Source organism: Somniosus microcephalus, chromosome 12, assembly GCF_052327205.1.
Source record: "Somniosus microcephalus isolate GS21.2 chromosome 12, FLI_Smic_1.0, whole genome shotgun sequence".
Classification (NCBI taxonomy): Eukaryota; Metazoa; Chordata; class Chondrichthyes; order Squaliformes; family Somniosidae; genus Somniosus; species Somniosus microcephalus.
Window position 1 is genome coordinate 75,625,535 of NC_140998.1, and position 21,729 is coordinate 75,647,263.

The 21,729-nt window shown below is 43.1% G+C and overlaps 1 protein-coding gene across 4 annotated transcripts in view; it reads right to left on the minus strand.

Annotated features, from left to right (window-relative positions):
* nin (ninein (GSK3B interacting protein)) overlaps nt 1-21,729 on the minus strand; it is a 138,087-nt gene that overhangs the window by 73,437 nt on the left and 42,921 nt on the right. For all 4 annotated transcript variants that reach the window (XM_086003159.1, XM_086003158.1, XM_086003160.1 and 1 more), the window contains exon 4: nt 13,101-13,267. In XM_086003159.1, the coding sequence (XP_085859285.1) occupies nt 13,101-13,267 (167 nt within the window). The remainder of the gene's footprint in view (nt 1-13,100; nt 13,268-21,729) is intronic.

Below are 21,729 nucleotides of genomic sequence, written 5' to 3' on the forward strand. Positions count from 1 at the left end.
AGGCGGCGGCTCTGGAAATCGTCGGGATCGAGGACGATTCCCAAGTGGGGGATGGACAGATGGGCGCATCACAGCAAGCTGGTGACAGAATAGTTTGGCATCTCTCTCACTGACATTGCACGAGTGACTGATAATGATTCTGATGCTCTAACGGATTGACTTATGATCATCTGCACTATTCAATGTGCATGTAACCTTGACCTCACATCTCTGACTCTTTCCTTTACTCACCCACAGGACCATCGACAGCCCCTGTTCCCACTGTCCAGGAGGAACAGCCTGAGCCTCCAGACTCCTCAGAGGAAGCTGCAACCTCTGAGGGCGCAGCGTCAGTAGAATTCAGCGCACCCATCACCAGCGCAGACACTCACACATCGGTGGGACCTTTGCGAGATAGAGTAGTGTTGTCACCTGGTGTATCACAGCTCACAAGTGAGCATCAGCAGATGGTGGAGACAGGGACAGCAGTGGAGAGTCCTCGTCGGAGGGCGAAGGACTCTGCCAGCTCGGCTCAGCTGCATGTCGACACTGTGCCTCTGGGTACATTCAGAAGGAGAGCGGTGCTGGAACTCCAGGAACAGGTGCAGGAGTCTCTGGCAGGTTTTGTCTCCAGGGTCGCTGCGAGTGTGGAGCGAATGGAGGAGTCCATCGCGAACATGAGCAGAGCCTTTGTGGAGGCATTGGCGCATGAATGCATCACCGCGGGAAAGATGGCAACCTCCGTGGAAAGGATGGCTACCTCCGTGGTAAGGCTGGCTACCGTAGAGGAGAGAATGGCTACCGTAGAGGAGAGGATGGCTACAGCCATGGAGGCGCTTAGTCGCCAGGGTATTGAAAACATGGTCATTGTTCAGAATGGAATGACATCTCTTGAGGAGCGATGGTCAGCTATTGAGCATACAAACCAGACCTTCATGGAAGTCCTCTGGAGTAGGACTTCCAGTGCAGAAACGGGTCCTCCTGGCCCCCCTGCAGTGCAGCAAGGTGCTATCAAGCCACTTACTAGCTCTGAAGTGGGGCTGACCCATGAGAGGGATGTTGGTGGCAGACAACAAGGGAGTGGGGGTTCCTCTCCAAGCGCTCACACGACCTTGCCACTGCAAAGCCCTCGGTCAGAGCCCCACCAGAGTCCTCACCCAACTGAGATCGGCGTCTCAGCCCCTGCACAGCCACAGGAGCAGCAGACTGATGCCGAGCCCTCACAGGTTCGCAACCCCAGAGGACGCCCGCCAAAGGTGTCGAGACAGGAGCAGCAAGAAAGTGAGCAAGGGGCCACCACATCTGCTGAAGCCACAGGGGAAGCACCACGTAGGAGCACATGTAAGAGGAAGATAAAGCACAAGTAGTCACAAGGGTAGTCAGTTGGGTGTTGTGATATATTTTTTTTGACCAGCCATCCTTGTCATGGTATCATAAACAGATTTGATGGCAAACTATTGAAGTTGTGGCCTGTGTCATTTCGCAAATGGGACTTCCACATGGAGGGCTTAGGGCAACTTGCGATTGTCAGTATGGTGGTCAGAGTGATAGGATTCCGTAGGTTCTTGTCCATTGTCGATGGTCTGGTAAGGAGGTGCGAGGCAAAAGTGTTTGATTGTTCAGGCTAAGCAAATCTGGCCAAGATGCATGCGCCCCTTGCATCCCAGGCAGCAATGTAGTCGCGCGCTGGCACCGTCTGGCCTGTGCAGCTTCAGGTGGGTGATTAGCAGCTTGGCTCGGAGGTGGGATTGGGTCCGGCCGCCAGTTTTTGCGATTTTGACAACTCACACGCCTCGAAACCCGCCTCCTCGGGCCTGTTGTTGCTGTTGCTTATGGGTCTGCTGCTGCCGCGGCTGGTCTTCGTCCGAATCTGATGTCCAGGAGGAAAGGAAATAAATATTCGCCATGCTTCTGGTATATGCCTCAGTTGAGGAAGCACTCAGTCAAGGTGGGGAGAGGGGTTTCCCAGCAGGTCACACTGGAGATGGGTGTCAGGTTCCAAACTTCCACAACAATGAGTATACCTGCTAAAAGCTCCCCCAGACCTGAGACAACAAAGTTCTGCCACCTGCAAGTGATCACTGGTGAAAACTCATTTTTAATAGTGGAGCTGCAGCTGTTAGTAAGCAATCCAATTGTGAGGCCACTAGGATTACCTGGTGTGTTCCAGAGGAGGCATGTAGGATGGCTAAAAATGTCTAAAAATCAGAAAGGCCTCTCAAAATGGGATTATAGAGGCAATTAAGTGGTTGTTAAGGGCCTTAAGAGCCTATCCCGCCTCTTGGAGGCGGGATGGAAACGGGTCTGAAAACACGAATGTGGGAAAATTGCTTGGAGGCGGGATCGGGTCCGGCTGCCATTTTTTGCGATTTTGACAACTCACACGCCTCCTCGGGCCTGGTAAAATCGAGCCCGCAGTTTTAGAAATAAAATTACCTTCTGCAACATTATACTGGAATTTTAGTTTTTTTTTTAGGAAAACACCTTTCGAGTAAAAGGTACAAGAGTGCTATATCCTTATTTTTTTGGAGAGTAGCATCTGTAACACTTAGAATGTTCCTTTCCTTATTTACTTTTACTTTCATATTAGAAAGCAAAGGAGTATGACAGTTGAATGGTTCTGTTGTGATATCAGACTTAATTTAATTCACTTCTGCAGTTTGACCTGGAGTAGATTTTCATCTTTACCACTTTGGCTACAAGCATCCATTGGAGATCAGAGGTCGTACATCCGTTAGAGCCAGCATGAGTTCCCTTCCTCCTACATTAATAGAAGGAAAATAGGGTGGGCTCTGTTACAGGTATCTCTGCCTGATTTTCCTCTCCGTGCTCCTCCCAGGTGATGCTTTACACCCAGGTGGTAAAGATGGAAATCTAAGTATACAGTAAACCCTTGAAAACAACTATCCTATGCTTAGATATGTGCCCGAATCTTTAAACAGCATTTCAAAATAGTTCTAATTGGTACCCGCGGGACCTGTGAGCAGTTCCATTTTGTTTTCTATTATAGAAGAGGGCTAGTCTCGCTGCCATTTATATTCCTTCAGAGTCAAGAATGAGGTTAGATTTATTCGAGAGTCTATGACGGCCATTCTTCTACAATTATTTCCAGAAAAGCAGAATTGGTAAGTACATGTTTTCAGGGGACATGGGGAGAAGTTGGCTCAGTTCTAAGATAACAGGCCATGATTTGCTTCTCTTTCAGAGGATTTTGGTTTTGTATATAAAAAATATTACACTTCACATCAGGACATTATTAGGATTATTAGGACAACTCCTTCAGAACTACAATCAACGAGTGGAATTGCTCATAGTAGGTCAGAGGATGCTGTGGAGTTTGTCTGGTTACACTCCAGCAGCACCCCTTTGCACACATGGCAGTCCCTAAGCCTTGGCTCTGCCAACCAGTGCTCAAGCTCTCTGGACTTGGGTGCTTGGGATATGTCCCCAGGCGCAGTCCACATTGGGCAAACAGAAACCTTGCCGATGGGTTTGCATTTGTCAGTAGTTTGAATTAGAGACTCTTAAACATGGTGATGGGTTTCTGATGTGTCACACACCCAGCTGACCAAAAGAATAAAAACAATGACAGGTTATAGTCTAATTGTTTCTTTGTGGTGGGATTCAGATATCACTACAACAACTATTAACTGAATGTGAAAGTTGAGCTATTGCTTTCTGGTAATGCATTCAGATTCACGTTTCAACTTTCAAGTACCACATATATAAAACATACTTCATAAAACATTAAATCAATCTCCCAACTTACAGACCAATACTGCATAATATTCTGTAAGCTTTAATGGGCCATGTAATTCTAGGACTATCAAAACTATGTACTGCAAACATTTGGAAACCAATAAATTAATATTCTTGGCATCATTAGATAAAAGATTCAATTATATGTATGAAGTCTTAAGCTCTTCTGACTTTAGTTGCACTGGCAAGAGTTTATGGTTATTATACTGGATGAATTTCTGTTATAGTCTTATTCTTAAAGCAAATTATACTTACAGGCAATGCTACAGGATGATCAGGCAATTATATTAACTGCTTTCAACAGCAATACCATTATCTTAGCAATGGCATTATATAAAATGGTGGCAAACAGCACCGACCATAGGGATAATGCCACATTAGATTCCAAACCTGAACTTGGTGAGTTTAAGTTAATACACAGAATACTTTGCTTTGACCCAATTTGACAAATTATCCTGTTGCAATGTTCTCCAGAATACAGTGGATTGTGTGTGTGCTTGTGGAATGACAGTAATAAAGCTAGAATGCTTTTAAAAGTAACGTATTTAGTGTATAGCAGTCCAGAGAGACAATCATGGTCTGTATCTATGGAACTGTCGACATCCAGAACTGTTCAGCTCATCGTGTTAAAGTATGAATTCCCAGCAAAAATTCTTAATTTGAATGTTACCGTATGGATGAAAGGATCAGTGGAAATCCTACCTCTGCAGTAACAAGGCCTAGGTCCTTTGTATTGTACAAGTTTTTTTCCCCCTGACTGTTTCCCTTACCGATTTTCTTCTGTTCTTTCTCTCTTGAACACATTGGCTCTTTGTTGAGCACTATTCAACAGCTGTGCGACGCCCTCCTGTACTTCTCTCAAGTTGCCACTATTCACGTGAGCCTTGAAACTGAATGTCAGCAGACTATTCTACTACAGGGACACCACAGCTAAATTTGATTCACCCCTCACCCGATGTTTGCCCCTTTACTGAGTAATGATCAGAAGCAGGAAGCCTAACCAATTTCCTACAGAAATTCACTGTTACTAGTGAACTATTCAGACCAACTAACCCTGTAATCCTAATAACAATGAATAAAAGCACACTGGACTAATAAAGTGCCATCGTTAGAATGGTTTGAGCTTATTGTATTATTATATCTAGTTCAAATTCTGCATAAACACTGCTTCTCTAAAACAAGGTACAAACTATTAAACAGCACATAAATATGTGAAGTGCCAAAACAAAACAGCGAAATCAGGGGATTATTTGTGCTGAAAGTTGGCATCAAATAAAACTCATATTTTTAAAGGCTTTGATTAGAAAACATGCAAAAAAAGTGTGTTGGTCCACTCAAAGAGTACTGAAAAAGAAATGGAACTTAGAGGTTATGTCCCATTCAAATTGGAAACACTACAGGAGTGAGGAGAAGAAAATAAAAACAAGAACCAGAAAACCACTGGAGGAAAATTATATATTTTTGAAGAAATGTAAAAAGGTGCAAAGTGTAATCCCGATTTCTGAAGATTTGATTCAAAGCTTACGTGTAGACGGAATATTCTGTGCGGCATTAAAACTGAGCTACTCCATAGAAATATATAACGGTCTAAGCAAGTTTGATAATGATGGTCAATTTTAGGGACAGGTGACACAGCTAGACAACTGAAAAAAAACAAGCAGCATCAGATGGGACATATGCCATACATCAAGAAGATAACAGAGTGAAGTGTAGGAGGATACGACAGTCTCATCAGACTGAGACCACTTTTCAAAAGATTTGAATGTAAGTTTTCAAGCTCAATAGGTCCAAATTTTAAAATAAATTACTTCAATCAAGAAAAAAGGGCAACACACTAAAACAAGTGTATTTTTTTTTTAAAGTTCACTTCCAAACAATCTAAGTATATGACTTATACACCAGCGTGATTTATAAACCAGCTATACAAGAGTGCTACTGTTAGTCGATGCCACATACGCGTTAAAAAAATAGGGGGAAAAACTATACAGTTTGAGGCTAATACATGTTCAATGTCTGTTTATGTCACTTTTATTAATACACCCAGAAACCGTCCCTTTGTCCAGCACTGACTCAAATTATACTTCAGAGTATGGAAGTACATTTCTACACTCTGTAGTCACAGAACAAGCTTTGTTAGCATCAAGGAAGCTGGAATTCCACCATCAAGAACCTCTGTTGCTTCCAGTGCTGTGTTAATCACACACTGAGTAAACACTAAAGATTTGAAAGGTTTCCCTTTGAGTTACTTTAAGTAATTTTGGAGTGCGTGCAACATGACCATAATCTGAATGAGCTCGTCGACCAGAAGTAATTTTGTGTACACTTGGCACTCTCCTGTTTCAGTTTGTGCCTATACACAATTTATGGCTGAATAATCAGATTTGTTCCCATCTTTGCTTTTGCTCAGTTAAATATCATTGTTGAGAAGGAACTCCAATTAGTTCACAGTTGCTTCCAAATATTCAATAAAATTATAAAGTAGAAAGATGGCCAAAGAATCAAAGCAGCTTTATATCTTCCAAGACATTGAGCAAATATTCAAGCCTTTCCCAGTGGTGAATATCAATATTTCATTTATCAAATCTCCAGGTACTTTTGCAAACTAAGCACTGCAACAGATATTTCATCTTGTTTGTGGTAGGTTCCTCTCACAGCTCCACTTGTTTCATTGTACAGAATACCCTCATTCCCTGTATGGCTCTAAGGAATATGGCAGTCACTTAGCTACAAGTCTCTTGAATGTACTATAGAATACTACTAATCACACATGACCCCCCCCCCCCCCCCCCCCCCCACCACCGAAGATGTTCCCTGTGATTAGCAGCATGCCAGAGTATGCATATGAACAGAACTAATTGGGTCATTCAGCTTGGCTGAATTGGTAGTGCAAATTGGAAAGTCATTGCAACCATGACTTCACTTCAAAAAAGTACTTCATTGGCTGTGAAGCGCTTTGGGGTGTCCTGAGGTTGTGAAAGGCGCTATACAAATGCAAGTTCGTTCTTTCCTTATGTTTCCTCTCAATCTGAAGCTCTCAAAGTCCTTAGAAATGCATTAAAGCACTTCACACAGAGTGAATTACTTTGAAGCATTACTGTTACATGGGCAACTGTAGCAACTATTTTGTGCACAGCAAGATCCCACAAACAACGACGTGGTGAATGACAAATTAACCTATATTCTTTTCTTGGTGCTTTTTGGCTGAAGGAGGGTTGTTGGCCAGGACTCTGCTCTTCTTCAAAAATAACATTTTTTAGCAACAACTACAAGGCTGCTAATATTTTTATTGTTAAAATTTCAGCTTTTGCAGAGATTCTTTGCATTACAACCAACCTGGCACAAGCAAAGTAAAAATGGAAACTGCTGGAAATACAGAAAATCTGTCAATATCAGTACAGGGAAAAGATTAACATTTTGCTAAAGGTTAACATTCTAGGTGCAAGAACCTTTCTCAGAATTGAAAACTGTAAGATAATCAAACTCCTTTGTAGGATGGAAGAGAGGATGTTGTGGGGTGGGGGCGCGGGGGGTGTGGGGGAAAGAAAAAGAGAGGAAGATAATAAATACTCTAATCACAGAGAGGAAGTGAATGCATTGAATAACCTGCAAAACACTTAATAGGACAGCAGAAACCTGTATGAAGATATGAAAGATCATCTACTGAGGCAATTAAAAGACATGAGAAGACTAAAAGTATAAATAGCTAAGATGCTGAAAACATGGTGGAAGTCCATACAAGTAACAATCGCGCCACATAAGCGCCAGACAATGACCATTTCCAATAAGAGAAAGTCTAACCACCTCCCATGACATTCATAAGAACATAAGAACATAAGAAATAGGAGCAGGAGTAGGCCAATCGGCCCCTCGAGCCTGCTCCGCCATTCAATAAGATCATGGCTGATCTGATCCTAACCGCCAATCCACTATCACAGAACCATCTCCTGAATCTAACAGAATTAGACACACGAAATAGGAGCAGGATCAGGCTACACGGCCCCTGGGCCCGCTCCGCTACCCACAGGGCCATGACCGATCCGAACCTAGACTCATGTCCAAATTCCTGCCCGCTCCCCGTAACCCTTAATTCCCTTTACTTCTAGGAAACTGTCTATTTCTGTTTTAAATTTATGTAATGATGTAGCTTCTACAGCTTTTTGGGGCAGCATATTCCATGGACCTACCACCCTCTGAGTGAAGTAATTCCTCCTCATCTCAGTTTTGAAAGAGCAGCCCCTTATTCTAAGACTATGCCCCCTAGTTCTAGTTTCACCCATCATCGGGAACATCTTCCCCGCATCCACCCGATCTAACCCCTTCACAATCTTATATGTTTCAATAAGATTGCCTCTCATTCTTCTGAACTCCAATGAGTAGAGTCCCAATCTACTCAACCTCTCCTCATATGTCCATCCCCTCATCCCCGGGATTAACCGAGTGAACCTTCTTTGTACTGACTCGAGAGCAAGTATGTCCTTTCTTAAGTATGGACACCAAAACTGTACGCAGTATTCCAGGTGCGGTCTCACCAATACCTTGTACAACTGAAGCAATACCTCCCTATTTTTATATTCTATCCCCCTAGCAATGAAAGCCAACATTCCATTGGCCTTCTTAATCACTTGCTGCACCTGCATACAAACCTTTTGAGTTTCGTGCACCAGGACCCCCAGATCCCTTTGTACTACAGTACTTTCCAGTTTCTTGCCATTAAGATAATAACTTGCTCTACGATTTTTCCTGCCAAAGTGCATAACCTCACACTTTCCAGTATTGTATTCCATCTGCCAAATCTCTGCCCACTTACTTAGCCTGTCGATGTCCCGATATTCAACGGCATTACCATCATCCAATCCCCCACCATCAACATCATCATCCTGGGGAGTCACCATAGACCAGAAACTGAACTGGACCAGCCACATAAATACTGTGGCTACAAGAGCAGGTCAGAGGCTAGGTATTCTGCAGAGAGTGTCTCACCTCCTGACTCCCCAAAGCCTTTCCACCATCTACAGGGCACAAGTCGAAAGTGTGATGGAATATTCTCCACTTGCCTGGATGAGCGCAGCTCTAACAACACTCAAGAAGCTCGACACCATCCAGGGCAAAGCAGCCCGGTTAACTGGCACCCCATCCACTACCTTAAACATTCACTCCCTCCACCACCGGCGCACCGTGTCTGCAGTGTGTACCATCTACAAGATGCACTGCAGCAACTCGCTAAGGCTTCTTAGACAGCACCTTCCAAACCCGCAACCACTACCACCTAGAAGGACAAGGGCAGCAGGCACATGGGAACACCACCACCTCCAGGTTCTCCTCCAAGTCACACACCATCATGACTTGGAAATATATCGCCATTCCTTCATCGTCGCTGGATCAAAATCCTGGAACTCCCTCACAGCATTATGGGAGTACCTTCACCACACGGACAGCAACGGTTCAAGAAGGCGGCTAACCACCACCTTATCAAGGGCAATTAGGGATGGGCAATAAATACGGGCCTTGCCAGCGACGCCCACATCCCGTGAATTAATTTTTAAAAAGACAAGAAAAAAGGCAACATAACAGAGATTAAGGGAGAAAGAGAGAAACGATGTACAAAGTCCAAAATAAATACAGGAAAAGTTGGAAACACACAGCAAGTCCACCAGTCCCAAAAACAGGAAAAATAAAACAGACCAACATCGCAGGTGCGGATGAAGGGTGTACAGACTGATTGCCTGCATAAGTTATGGAGATGCCCAATCGTAAAATGTGGAAAGGAGTCTTAAAATAACAGGTTGCCTTAAAAGGAATGACTCCATATTGAAGATATAAGGAATCTTAAATTACAACAGAAAATGCTGGAAAAACTCAGCAGGTCAGGCAACATCCGTGGACAGAAATTTGAGTTAACGTTTCGGGTCGAACCCTTCTTCAAAACTGGAAAGAAAAGATGGATCGGAGGCAGGGCTGCGATCGGACAAAACTTAATAAAAGAAACAAAAGAAGTAAAAAAGAGACAATGAAAGGTGTTAGAAGCTAGACGAGATGGTAATAGGCTGAGATTGGGTGTAAAGTGTACTGGCAGGGCAAGGGATAGCTGCCAGGTGTGAGAGCGAAACAAAAGGAAAGGGGTGGGGGGGAAAGGAGTGGAAAAATTACAAGAAAAAATGAAATAGGGGCCGAGGTTATGATCTGAAATTGTTGAACTCGATATTGAGTCCGGAAGGCTGCAGAGTGCTATCCCTTGCCCTGCCAGTACGCTTTACACCCAATCTCAGCCTATTACCATCTCGTCTAGCTTCTAACACCTTTCATTGTCTCTTTTTTACTTCTTTTGTTTCTTTTATTAAGTTTTGTCCGATCGCAGCCCTGCCTCCGATCCATCTTTTCTTTCCAGTTTTGAAGAAGGGTTCGACCCGAAACATCAACTCAAATTTCTGTCCACGGATGTTGCCTGACTTGCTGAGTTTTTCCAGCATTTTCTGTTGTAATTTCGGATTTCCAACATCCGCAGTATTTTGCTATCATATAAGGAATCTTACCTGAGCGATAGATGAGATGAGGGGGGAGGGGAAGGGGGAAGGAAAACGCCCCAAGATTAGTATAATTATCATTTTTAGTGCTGAAGAATAATGCTCCAATTTACTGGAGGATCTGGAAATTTCAGTGTACAACAGTACACAAATAGAAAGGATCAATGCAACCTCCATGGAAGATGGGGAATGTAGGAGCAGGCACGAGGGCCATATTCACACTGTGAAAAGGGAAATTTTACAGATGAAATAACAGGCCAAGATCAAGCCAAAAAAGAAACGTTAACCTTCCAGGAGAAGAAAGCTGCCATAACCCGATAGATCAGACTATTGTCAACTTGGCTCAGTTTGTAGCTCTCTCACTTCTGAAAAAAGCCAGGACTTGAGCAGATAATTCTCAAGGCTAACTCTTAAGCGCAGTCCTCAAGGAGCACTGCATTGTCAGAGATGCTCCCCTTTGGATGAGATGTTAAACTAACATCCCACCTGTGTGTTCGGTGGGTACAAAAGATTCCATGGCACTGTTTAAAGAAGAGCAGGGAGTTCTGGCCAACATATCCTCCGTTCAAAAAATATCACGAAAAAACGGTCCGACATTCATGCCACTACTGTTTGTGAAATGTTGCTGTAGTGAATCGGCATTCCGCCCGACTTCCTTTTCCATTGACTTCACTGTCGATTTGCTATCGCCATTTTGTGCCACCGCCCAAGAAAAACTTATACTCCAATAATACTTTAGATTATTTTGCTCGCCATAATTATACTGTAAGAATATCACCTCATCTTTTTACTTCAATCTCAGTCAGACAGACTCAGCACTTCATCTCCCAGGACTCTACTATCTAATTAAAATGTAGCCAAGGGCATTGTGCATTGTAGAGGCAGCCCAGCAGAACTTTACAAATGGGAACATGTCCAGGATGAGACCAAAAGAAATGCAGCATACGCTCCAACGTCAGAGTGCATGTAGTGTATGGGGAGCTATTTGGCTACAGAATGAATTTCATATTTCAGCATAACTGTGTAAGCATATTTGCTGCCAGCTGCTTATGCAACTTAGATGCAAATCTGGAGATGCACAACTCCTGGGAAAAGAATAGCTAAACCAGTTGGACCAGTGGCAGAACATAATCAGACTGCATGAAACAAATAATCTCTACACAGATAGTGTACAATAGTCTCTACACAGTCTGCATACAGTATTGTCACTGCACATTACAGCAGCTAATCGTTTAAACAGCTACTGTTGCTCATTGCTTAAACAACTAGTTCTGCAACAGTCAAACGCTCTTAGCAAATTTCATCCAAGTAAGTAGACCTTCTAGCTGTTATTGGTCTTTATTACAGACATATTGTAGCAGTGAAACCTTATAGACAGCATGTCTCTGGTCTCTGCAAAAAAAGTTTGCTTAAAACATACATTTGGATAAAGCAATTTTGGGTTCAAGCCCATTTTCCAGTGTAAAACACTCCACATGTATCTATCTAGATTTTATTACAAATCTACATCTGTATGCACTTCCTACTGTCATACTGGTCACATTATGAAACAACTTTCCCCAACCCCATTATAAATTCCTGCGTCCACCTTTATAATGAATTTTGCCTTTGTCACAATTATTGCACAATTGGGTGGCTCTGGAGAAAGTTTCCGTGTTGTCTGCCAGCTTGTAAATTTTACCCTTTTGTCCCCCCCCCCATCTTCTCCCAAAATTAAACCTTATTTTTATTTTCTGCCCGTTTGAGGCTCTTGCTGTCATTCGGCCTCCGAATTTCACTCACAAATTAATAATAAAAATTGTGCTGCCCTCTGCTCTTTTCATGTCTTCTTTACCCACTCCTGGGGCTCTAGGCATGGTCCCTATGAAATTAAATATACAACATCTCCCCCGCAGCCCCCCAGCTGTCTCGCAGTTCAGCCAAGATCTTCCCCCCTCACTCCTCCCCACTCATGCAGCTGCTCCTAGTGTTTGCTGTAATCATGGCCCTGGTTCCCTTGGCAGCCGTTATGGTAGAGATCCCGCTACCCCTAATAAAATATTACAGATGCTTCAATTCAACGCAAATCTCTTTCACTGAAATTTATTCACAGCGCCTTGCTCTCCTGCTGTGATGGCGAGGCCCACCCATGACTTTAGCCCCTTTTCAGGTGTCCTGCTGAAATCTCACAGGCCCAGTGGCCATATGTGACCTGATTGAAGGTGTATCTGCTGAGGCAGTTCTATGTTGAAGCCTGAACAGTTCTGCTTTTTATTTAGTTGAAAATTCTTTTGTTCCCAAAGAAGTTGTCGGCAGTTAGTATCACTGTTCATAAACCGTTTGCAAAGTTTGGAATCATTTTTAACACCATAAATTTTGACAGAGGCATTCAATTTTCTGAGAGAGAGCGTGTGAGAGAGTGTGACAGTGCAAATAAGAAAGGAAATTAAAGTGAATAGAAGGTTAAAACTAAGATTTTAAAAAGTGAGTTTTTTAAATTTGAAATTGCCACAGGTTGGCTGCCCTCCTCAGCTGAGGCACATTTCCAACCTTTGCCAAACAGCTGAGGCAGATTTCTGCCTTTTACCCCTGCCCCCATAAATAAACAACAGAATGTATGCTTTAACAGTTGGAACTAAATTAAATGTGCATTCCTGGTCAAATATCTCCTGCCGTCTAACTCCACTTGAAGACCACATTTGATCTTGACTCCCCATGTGCAGTGCCATGGACGATAGACTAGTAATCAATTAAAAATCTTGGCCTAGAAATTCGGTCGCATCCACAAACAGAGCTTCAATTAATTGGAATTGGCCTCCAAAATAACTTAATTAACAACATAAACAAATAATTTCAGCCCACCTCAATATTATCCCCAGAAGGAGCATCTTCAGGCTGTGTTCCATCAGCTATAGGTTCTGTGACTTTGACCTCCATAAATTCTTCCATCGAATCCTGAAATTCTGGTGCTGTTCTTCGCCCGTATCGTTTCCCATCTTTGACATATTTTGGCTGTACCTCTGTAGAATCTGCAGGCATACAATACATTGTAATCAGCCTAATCATCTTAAGTCACATAACAGTTAGCTTCAGAGGCTTTCACAATAGCTCAACGAGTTTATCCAGTGAATTTCTGAGTCCCAAGTTCAAATTTCTGTCTGTGCTGATTTAGCTAATGCTAATCAGTGCAACCATAAGAATGCTACAATTGGCCAGGGTTGTCACTCCTGATCACTATGGAGTGTCTCCTACTGGAAGTGCTCGTGTAAACTTTGGGTGAGGACAGATTGTAATTCTAATGGCTTGGAATAAGGGGGAGGAGTGAAACCAGCTCTGGTTGTGATGGAACTCCATTTAATAACTGGAGTATTACAGTAAATTTTTAAAAGAAATAATCTGTGATGAATATGGAATCATTGCCAAGAGTTATCCATTACTCAAGACTTCTCTCCACATTTTATTGGCCTACCAGCCTGATAGGCTTTCTACTTAGTTCAGCAGGATACCGTGTGTTTTTTTGGGGTATATGAACAACAACAACTTGCACTTATATAGCACCTTCAACGTAGTAAAACGTCCCAAGGCGCTTCACAGGAGCGTTATAAAACAAAATCTGTCATCAAGCCACGTAAGGAGATATTAGGGCAGATGACCAAAAGCTTGGTCAAAGATGTAGGTTTTAAGGAGCACCTTAAAAGGAGGAGAGAGAGGTAGCTAGGCAGAGAGGTTCAGAGAGGGAATTCCAGAGCTTAAGGCCTCGGCAGCTGAAGACACGGCCACCAATGGTGGAGCGATTAAAATCGGGTTGCGCAAAAGGCCAGAATTGGAAGAGCACAGATATCTTGGAAGGTTGTAGGGCTGGGGGAGGTTACAGAGATAGGGAGGGGCGAGGCCATGGAGGGATTTGAAAACAAGGATGAGAATTTTAAAGTTGAGGCGTTGCTCAACTGGGAGCCAATGTAGGTCAGGGAGCACCAGGGGTGATGGGTGAACGGGACTTGGTGCGAGTTAGGAAATGGGCAGCAGAGTTTTGGATGAGCTTAAGTTTATGGAGGGTGGAAGATGGGAGGCGGCCAGGAGTACGTTGGAATAGTCAAGTCTAAAGGTAACAAAGGCATGGATGAGGGTTTCAGCAGCAGATGAGCTGAGGCAGGGGCAGAGTCGGGCAATGTTACGGAGATGGAAGTAGGTGGTCTTAGCGATGACGCTGATATATATTGGAAACTCATCTCTTATCCACAATATTGTGTCATTAGACGTTCCAAGGAAATCCTCCTTCCTTTTTTTGAGGAAGAAGAAAACCAAGTAGGGGATGCCGCTCTCACCTCCCTTCAGTTGCCGGGTTTCCAGAGTCCTGAGAAACCCGGCCCGCAGTTGTTAAATGTAAAAGTCTGTTAAAATCAGGAGCAAACTGCCTCATTAACATATTTATATTACTGACCCATCTCAGTTAAACCGGAAATAGGCATGTTTGTGGCGAGTTGTGGTCAGGTTTTAGATTTTTCAGATTTTAACCCAATTCCCCCCATAGTGTCAGACTGGAGTCAGCTGTAGGCCAGACCTGGTAGGTCCCTCCCTGAAGGACATCAGTGAACCAGATGTTTTCTTTTACAACAATCCAGCAGGTTTCATGGTAATTTTTCTGATGCTAGCCCACAAATCACTAAATTTATTGGGCTGCATTTTCCGATTGGAGGCTTCCTGCGTGCGTAGGCCTTCGATCTGGAAAAAATCTACGGGCTTATCTGAGGGGTCCCGAGGTGCGTATACTCCTGTTCCTGGGCCTCTCCAACTCGAAATGCGCAGGGCCCACGTATCCCAGAGGCGCATGCGATTCGCAAGCGTCCCTGGGATCACGTGGGCCATGGGGAGCCAATAGGAGAAGGGAATCTCCCTTCATACACTTGACAGATAGACCTGTCAAATATATGAATGGAGATCACCCCAAAAACACTGTAAAACATTAAATCACATTTTTAAAATGAGTTGAAATTGCAATAAATTAAATATTTCAAACAAAAATTTAATTTTTTGAAAAGAAATGTAAGTTTTTTACAGGGCTAAAAATAAACTTAATTTTTTTGAAGTATTTTTAAATGATATATGAGTGAAATTTAAAAAAAAACTTTTTTCAACTTTTATGCTGGTAAAAGCAGGCCTTACTCCTGCTTTTACCAGGCGTTAGATTTCTTCGGGTTTTCTGCGGGCGGAGGTTCTCCAGAAAGCAGATCTTGACAGATCGGAAATGCTGGTTTTCAGCGCATGCGTTTGGCATGCCTAAAACCGGCATTTCCAATGTCAATATGGGTGTGTACACAGCGCAGACACACCCGTAGGGATCGGAATATACGGCACATTGAATTCAATTTCACTTGCAGTTATCCCCTTGCTGGGTCACCCATTGGAGCATTGCCCAGGTGGCCAGAATGCAATTAGCTGGCTATTCAATTATGGTGCCATTACAGCGGAACCTGATCCTCTCCTTACCAGACATTCACACTTGCAGACTTTCAACAGGTGACACAGTATAGAGATCAGTAGCAGGAACCCTAGCCAATTTTCCCCTCCCCAGCCTGGGGCGCAGAGGCTAATTTAGTGTTCCGACTGCTGCAGGATGAGATAAGGTAACCTGGAACCTTTTCGGTGTTAATAGCTTAGCTACCCATTGGATAAATTCAAGGTTTCATTGGGGAAGGTCATGACAACCTTTAGCCTTGTCTTAAAAGGTAGTCCAATAGTCCTCCATCTCTCCTTCCCCAACATCCTCGTTTTCCTGCTGGTGTAGAGATATATTACTTATTTTTCCATTCCATGACTTTTCCAAAACTTTTAAGAATTGTATTTTTCTTAAAATCTCCCTCATAAATAATACCTTGGGCATTGGATGCCCAAGTCATTATGTTCATATTTGCTGATCCTTTCATTGGAGTGCAAAGCAATGCATTAAATTTCTACGATATCCAGTAAGTTAATAAGATGGAGCACTCCAAGAATGCACTGGGTTTTCTGTGGCCGTAGCCAATTCCAGCATGGGACGTTTTCCTACATTACAGGTGCAATATAAATGCAAGTTGTTGTAACTTAAAACTAATAGACAGGCAATAATTGATTGTGGAATGAAATAGTAATTTCCACCCCGTCCCTAAAGTGCAGTGCTCTCCAGTCCAGACTTACATGCACTGACCATTCCCAAGCAAGTGACCTGCTCCCAAGCCTCTGGAGATAACTACTCTTCAACCAGCCTCTTCATGGTGTGTAAGAGTGCTCTGGAGTGACTTACCTCTTGGTCTTGTTTGTTCATTATTTTTGCGGGTAAAGCACAGCTATGGTGTCTGGCGATTGATTCTGAACAAAAGCTAAGTTGAAGAACATGCTGTGTGTGGCAACAGAAGGGAACTCACGTTCCACTGCTCCATTGTACAATGCATTGGTACAACAATGAACTGTCTCATAATACTACACTGTGATCTTTATTAGAGGAGCCCTGGGCCTTCATGTAGCATGAAAGACATTGCTGCAAATAGAAACCAAGAAAGTATAATCTTATATACTGCAAAGGTTTCTGACAAGAAACAAAAAGACAGCTTCCTTAGAAAAGAGGAAGCCTTGTAAGAAACTGTGAATAATAAAGAATTGCAGAAATAGACTACTTGTAAGTGTCATCTAGTTATCGTTATGCTTTATGCAATAACTGTTATGCTTTATCCAAATGAGTCAGCATAAAGAGAATTTCTGTGACGCTGTTAACAAATGGGACAACACAACATTGTTGAACTAAGTGACATATTTCAATTTAAAAAGTAGTTATGAAGTTTAACATGAAAGATCTTGTTTCCATTCAGAACAATCAGTATGATTTTCATCTCAGATCATTAAGACTGTTGGGCAAGCAAAATTATAATCTCAATTCCCTGCTCCTTCCTAATTGCCGTGAATTTTTTTTCAAGTATTTATCAAATTCTCCCCTAAACGTAATGATTGACTCGGTTTTTTTTAGGTCAGTGTGGAAACCCATCACCACATTTATGAGTCTCCCATTCAAGCGAATAAGAAATTTAGACCCATTTGTGGGGTGTCTGATTGCCCAATTTGAGATTACACTCTCTTCCCCATAGGACACATCTCTCTTACCCAATTCAGAGAGCTAAGGTGTTTTTTTAAATATTTGTTCACGGGATTTGGGCGTCGCTCGCAAGGCCAACATTTATTGCCCATCCCTAATTGCCCTCGAGAAGGTGGTGGTGAGTTGCCTTCTTGAACCGTTGCAGTCCGTGTGGTGAAGGCACTCCCACAGTGCTGTTAGGGAGGGAGTTCCAGGATTTTGACCCAGCGGCGATGAAGGAACGGCGATATATTTCCAAGTCAGGATGGTGTGCGACTTGGAGGGGAACTTGGATGTGGTGGTGTTCCTATGCGCCTACTGCCCTTGTGCTTCTAGGTGGAAGAGGTCGCGGGTTTGGGAGGTGCTGCCGAAGAAGCCTTGGCGAGTTGCTGCAGTGCATCTTGTAGATGGTACATACTGCAGCCACGGTACGCCAGTTGTGGAGGGAGTGAATGTTTAAGGTGATGGATGGAGTGCCAATCAAGCGGGCTGCTTTGTCCTGGATGGTGTCGAGCTTCTTGAGTGTTGTTGGAGCTGCACTCATCCAGGCAAGTGGAGAGTATTCCATCACACTCCTGTCTTGTGCCTTGTAGATGGTGGAAAGGCTTTGGGGAGTCAGGAGGTGAGACACTCACCGCAGAACACCCAGCCTCTGACCTGCTCTTGTTGCCACAGTATTTATGTGGCAGGTCCTGTTAAGTTTCTGGTCAATGGTGACGCCCAGGATATTGATGGTGGGGGATGCGGCGATGGTAATGCCGTTGAATGTCAAGGGGCAGTGGTTAGACGCTCGTAGGTGTAGGCTGGCATTGCGAAGGCTTTGGAGTCCCCAGGCATAAACAGGGGTACTACTTGAGTTTAACCAGCTAATACTATGCAGCTTAGTAGTACAGGCACTGATAAGCTTCCCCGTTGCTTGTCCTAACCTTTGTGACATTTGCTCACAGGTTTATCTGGAGCCCAGTGGGAAGACTCCCAGCCCTCAGTGACAGCTGTCCATTCAAATCCCATTAGTCAGCTAGGCTAGTTGGTCAGTCAATAATGGTGCCCTAGATTACAGAGGAACTATCCGGTTCATATGACCAAATTTACCATGAAGGTTCACTTGGTTCTGAGCTTCTGTTGTCAGGGATGTCATCTTGGTATCATCTTAACCTCAAAGAGACCCCACTTTTCTCTCCCTCTCCCAGGCTAATAGTCACTAGTTGGTGATCAGGTTTGAGCCCTCACTAGGTAGAGAGCAGATAGCAAGAGTTTCTTACAAGTAGCATGATGGGCAACACAGGGGAACGGTAGCATAGTGGTAATGTTACTGGATTAATAATCCAGAGGCCTGGACTAATGATCCAGGTGGATTCCACCACGGTGGAATTTAAATTCAGTTAGATAAATCTGGAATAAAAAGCTTGTTATCAGTAATAGTGACCATGTAACTACCAGATTGTTGTAAAAACCCATCTGGTTCACCAATGTCCTTTAGAGAAGGAAACCTGCCATCCTTACCCGGTCTGGCCTATATGTGACTCCAGACTATATATGTGACTCTTAATTGCCCTCTGAAATGGCCTAGCATTAGTTGTCATAGTTGTCAAGAAAGTGACTCATCACCTTCTCATGGGCAATAAATGCTGCCATTGCCAGCGATGCCCACATCCCGTGAATGAATAAAAAACAACTCAGCTTAAGCATTGTCCTCATTCTTCCTGATTACAGCATAGACCATCTGTCACTAGTTGGAGATCCAGCAGCATTTTGTCTTTCTTGAACCCAACCATAATAGTCACCGAGCCCTGGATATGGGCATGTGTTTCATTTTCAGGCCCTAGGTAATGTTTTCCAGCAGCTGTTGTACCAAATCTCAGAGTTTCCTCATTATTATAACAGGAATCTGCTTTCCATGTCATGAAGGAGCTACACAGGGAAGCTTGATTTGTGCCAGCCCCCTTGATATTCTAGACATCCATGTCCCATGTCATCTACCAGGCTTACCCCATACCAATTGATGAATCCAGATCCTCATGCAAGGGGCTTTAGCAAAGAGGAGTATTCATTGTGAGGATGATTTCCTCTGCAGAGTACTCAGTGACAGGTTTCTGTATGCCAGAGCCCTCTCTCCTTGCAGCCACTTCCCCTTTTTGCCACTAATCCAACTAACAGCTTGCTCCTGAACCTTGCACGTGGGATGGAGGAACTCTTCAGTTACATGCCTAGGAATTCTGAACCACAAAGAAGGACTATTTGGAAGCGTTGTATATGCCACAACCTTTACTTATATTGGGATTTTGGAGTCATTGAAGACAGACGATAAGACCAAAGTACCTTTCTCCTTTGCTCAGTACGATCCTGGAGGATTGTGCTCATGCAGAAATTGGCATCCGCCTGGACCCCAGTTACTGACATGAATCTATAACTGAGTCAGGCACCCCTTATAGTTTCCACTCAATACCGACAAGGACCCCTCTTGAGCCATGCAAGACTGTAATATGGTACTTGGGAGCCACCCATCACCATATCCCATTGTTCAAGATGTTGCGAAGAGCACACTAGATCCTGAGTTGATTCTGCCAGTAACACAATATCAATGAAAAGGAGTACTGCAATATTTTCAGAACTGCTTCCAAGGCTGTCCCATACAATGCCATTCATGTATGAAGACAGCAAATAAATATTTTTAACCTCCCCCTTCATGCTTCTAGCAATAATGCTAAATGTATGCCCCCTTGGCAGTGAATATAACCATTACCCTCTCAAATCCCTTCTTAATTTCAAATATTTTCATTTGATCTTCTCTTAAATTCCACTGCTCCAGTGAATGCATCCCTAGTTTTTCAAGTCTCTCATCCTAATTACATTTTCTCAGCCTTGCTGTCATCCTAGTAAATCTACATTGCACCTTATCCGTGGCTCCAATATCGTTTCTATACCCTCCAATATTCTTTATTAAAAGTTAATTAGGTATCTATTAATAAAGTGGATTCTGGATAAATGCATGATCAAAGAATTTGCTCCAAGCTGAAATTTGGACTCTCTCCTATGATTTCCATACTTATATTGAGTGAGACACGTTAGCAGGATCCAGCTTTATCTGTGGTGAAACATCCTCGCTTGGGGCTGACATTATGGTCTAAAACAGGTTCAAGCTGAATTATCGAAGTATTCCTGTGATTGCCCTAGAGGTGGTTCAGAAAGGAACCAAAACACTGACCTGTTACATCAAAGGACTGCGTTTTGAGCAGTGGAGAAACCTGCCTTTACAGCCTTGAGAGAAGGCAACTACGGTGTGACTTAGAGGTATGAAAGATAGTAAACAGTGTAGGAATGGTAAAACGCTAGTTCAAGATAATCCATGACAGTGTGACAAGGGGCACAGATTCCAACTAGATAAAGGCAAGTTTAGGACTGATATCAGGCAGTTCTTCTTCATATAAAAAAGTGATCAACACATGGAACAGATTTCCGGATAGGGTAACAAAAGCAAAACTATTGAATAATTTAAGAAACAGTTAGATGTTGCGATTAGAGGGGTAGGGGGATCTAAAGTGTCTTTTTGGATGAATAGGTTAAGATGGGCCAAATGGTTTTCCTTCTCCATATCTATCTTGTGATGTAGAAGAATGCTGTTTAAGAGGATTCATTGTAATTCTGAGAATAACCACCTAGTGATCTTGAAAACAGGATACAAATGTGTTGGTTCTGTTTGTACTGAGTGTTACTTTAAAACATTTTTCAATAATTTTATTTTGCAAATTAGCCTGAATATCACCTCATATATTCTCTTTGTTCAGGAGAATGAGACAAGTCTGTCCTTGGGTATCTCAAGAGGACATCTATATCCACAGCAAACCTTGGTCAACTCACATTCTCTTTCATATATTTAACCAAAATAAACCTAATAAATGGATCTCTTCATTTCCTGTGATCAGGTTGTTTGCATACCTTGGTCATGTGATGGTGGTAGTCAAGTAATCCCACTTAAACCATCTACTCCATCCTACAATGCAACTGCACTAATGACTTGAATCTGCTGATACACTAACAGGTGTGTGGCCCTGTGTTTTAAGTTCCAGGGAAACTGGACAACCTTGTACAAGTGTAAAAGATTAAAATTCCTGTGAATTGTTATCCTGGGGAGAGGGCAAGAGAAGGATGGCTGGGGCAAAAAGGGTGGGGGTTGAATGACAGCTCCGTGCTCAGGCAGAGAGATATCTTGGGTCATGTCTCTTAACTCATCACTTTCTCTTGTTACACTGTATTGCAGCGTGTGTGATCTTGTGGAGCTCTGTGAACTTTACAAACTCCACATATAAGAGTTAACGAATAGACACTGGTCCAGCTTTAGTATTATCAGTAGAGTTAGCAAGTGTTGTATCTTTTGTTTTTGTACCCAAA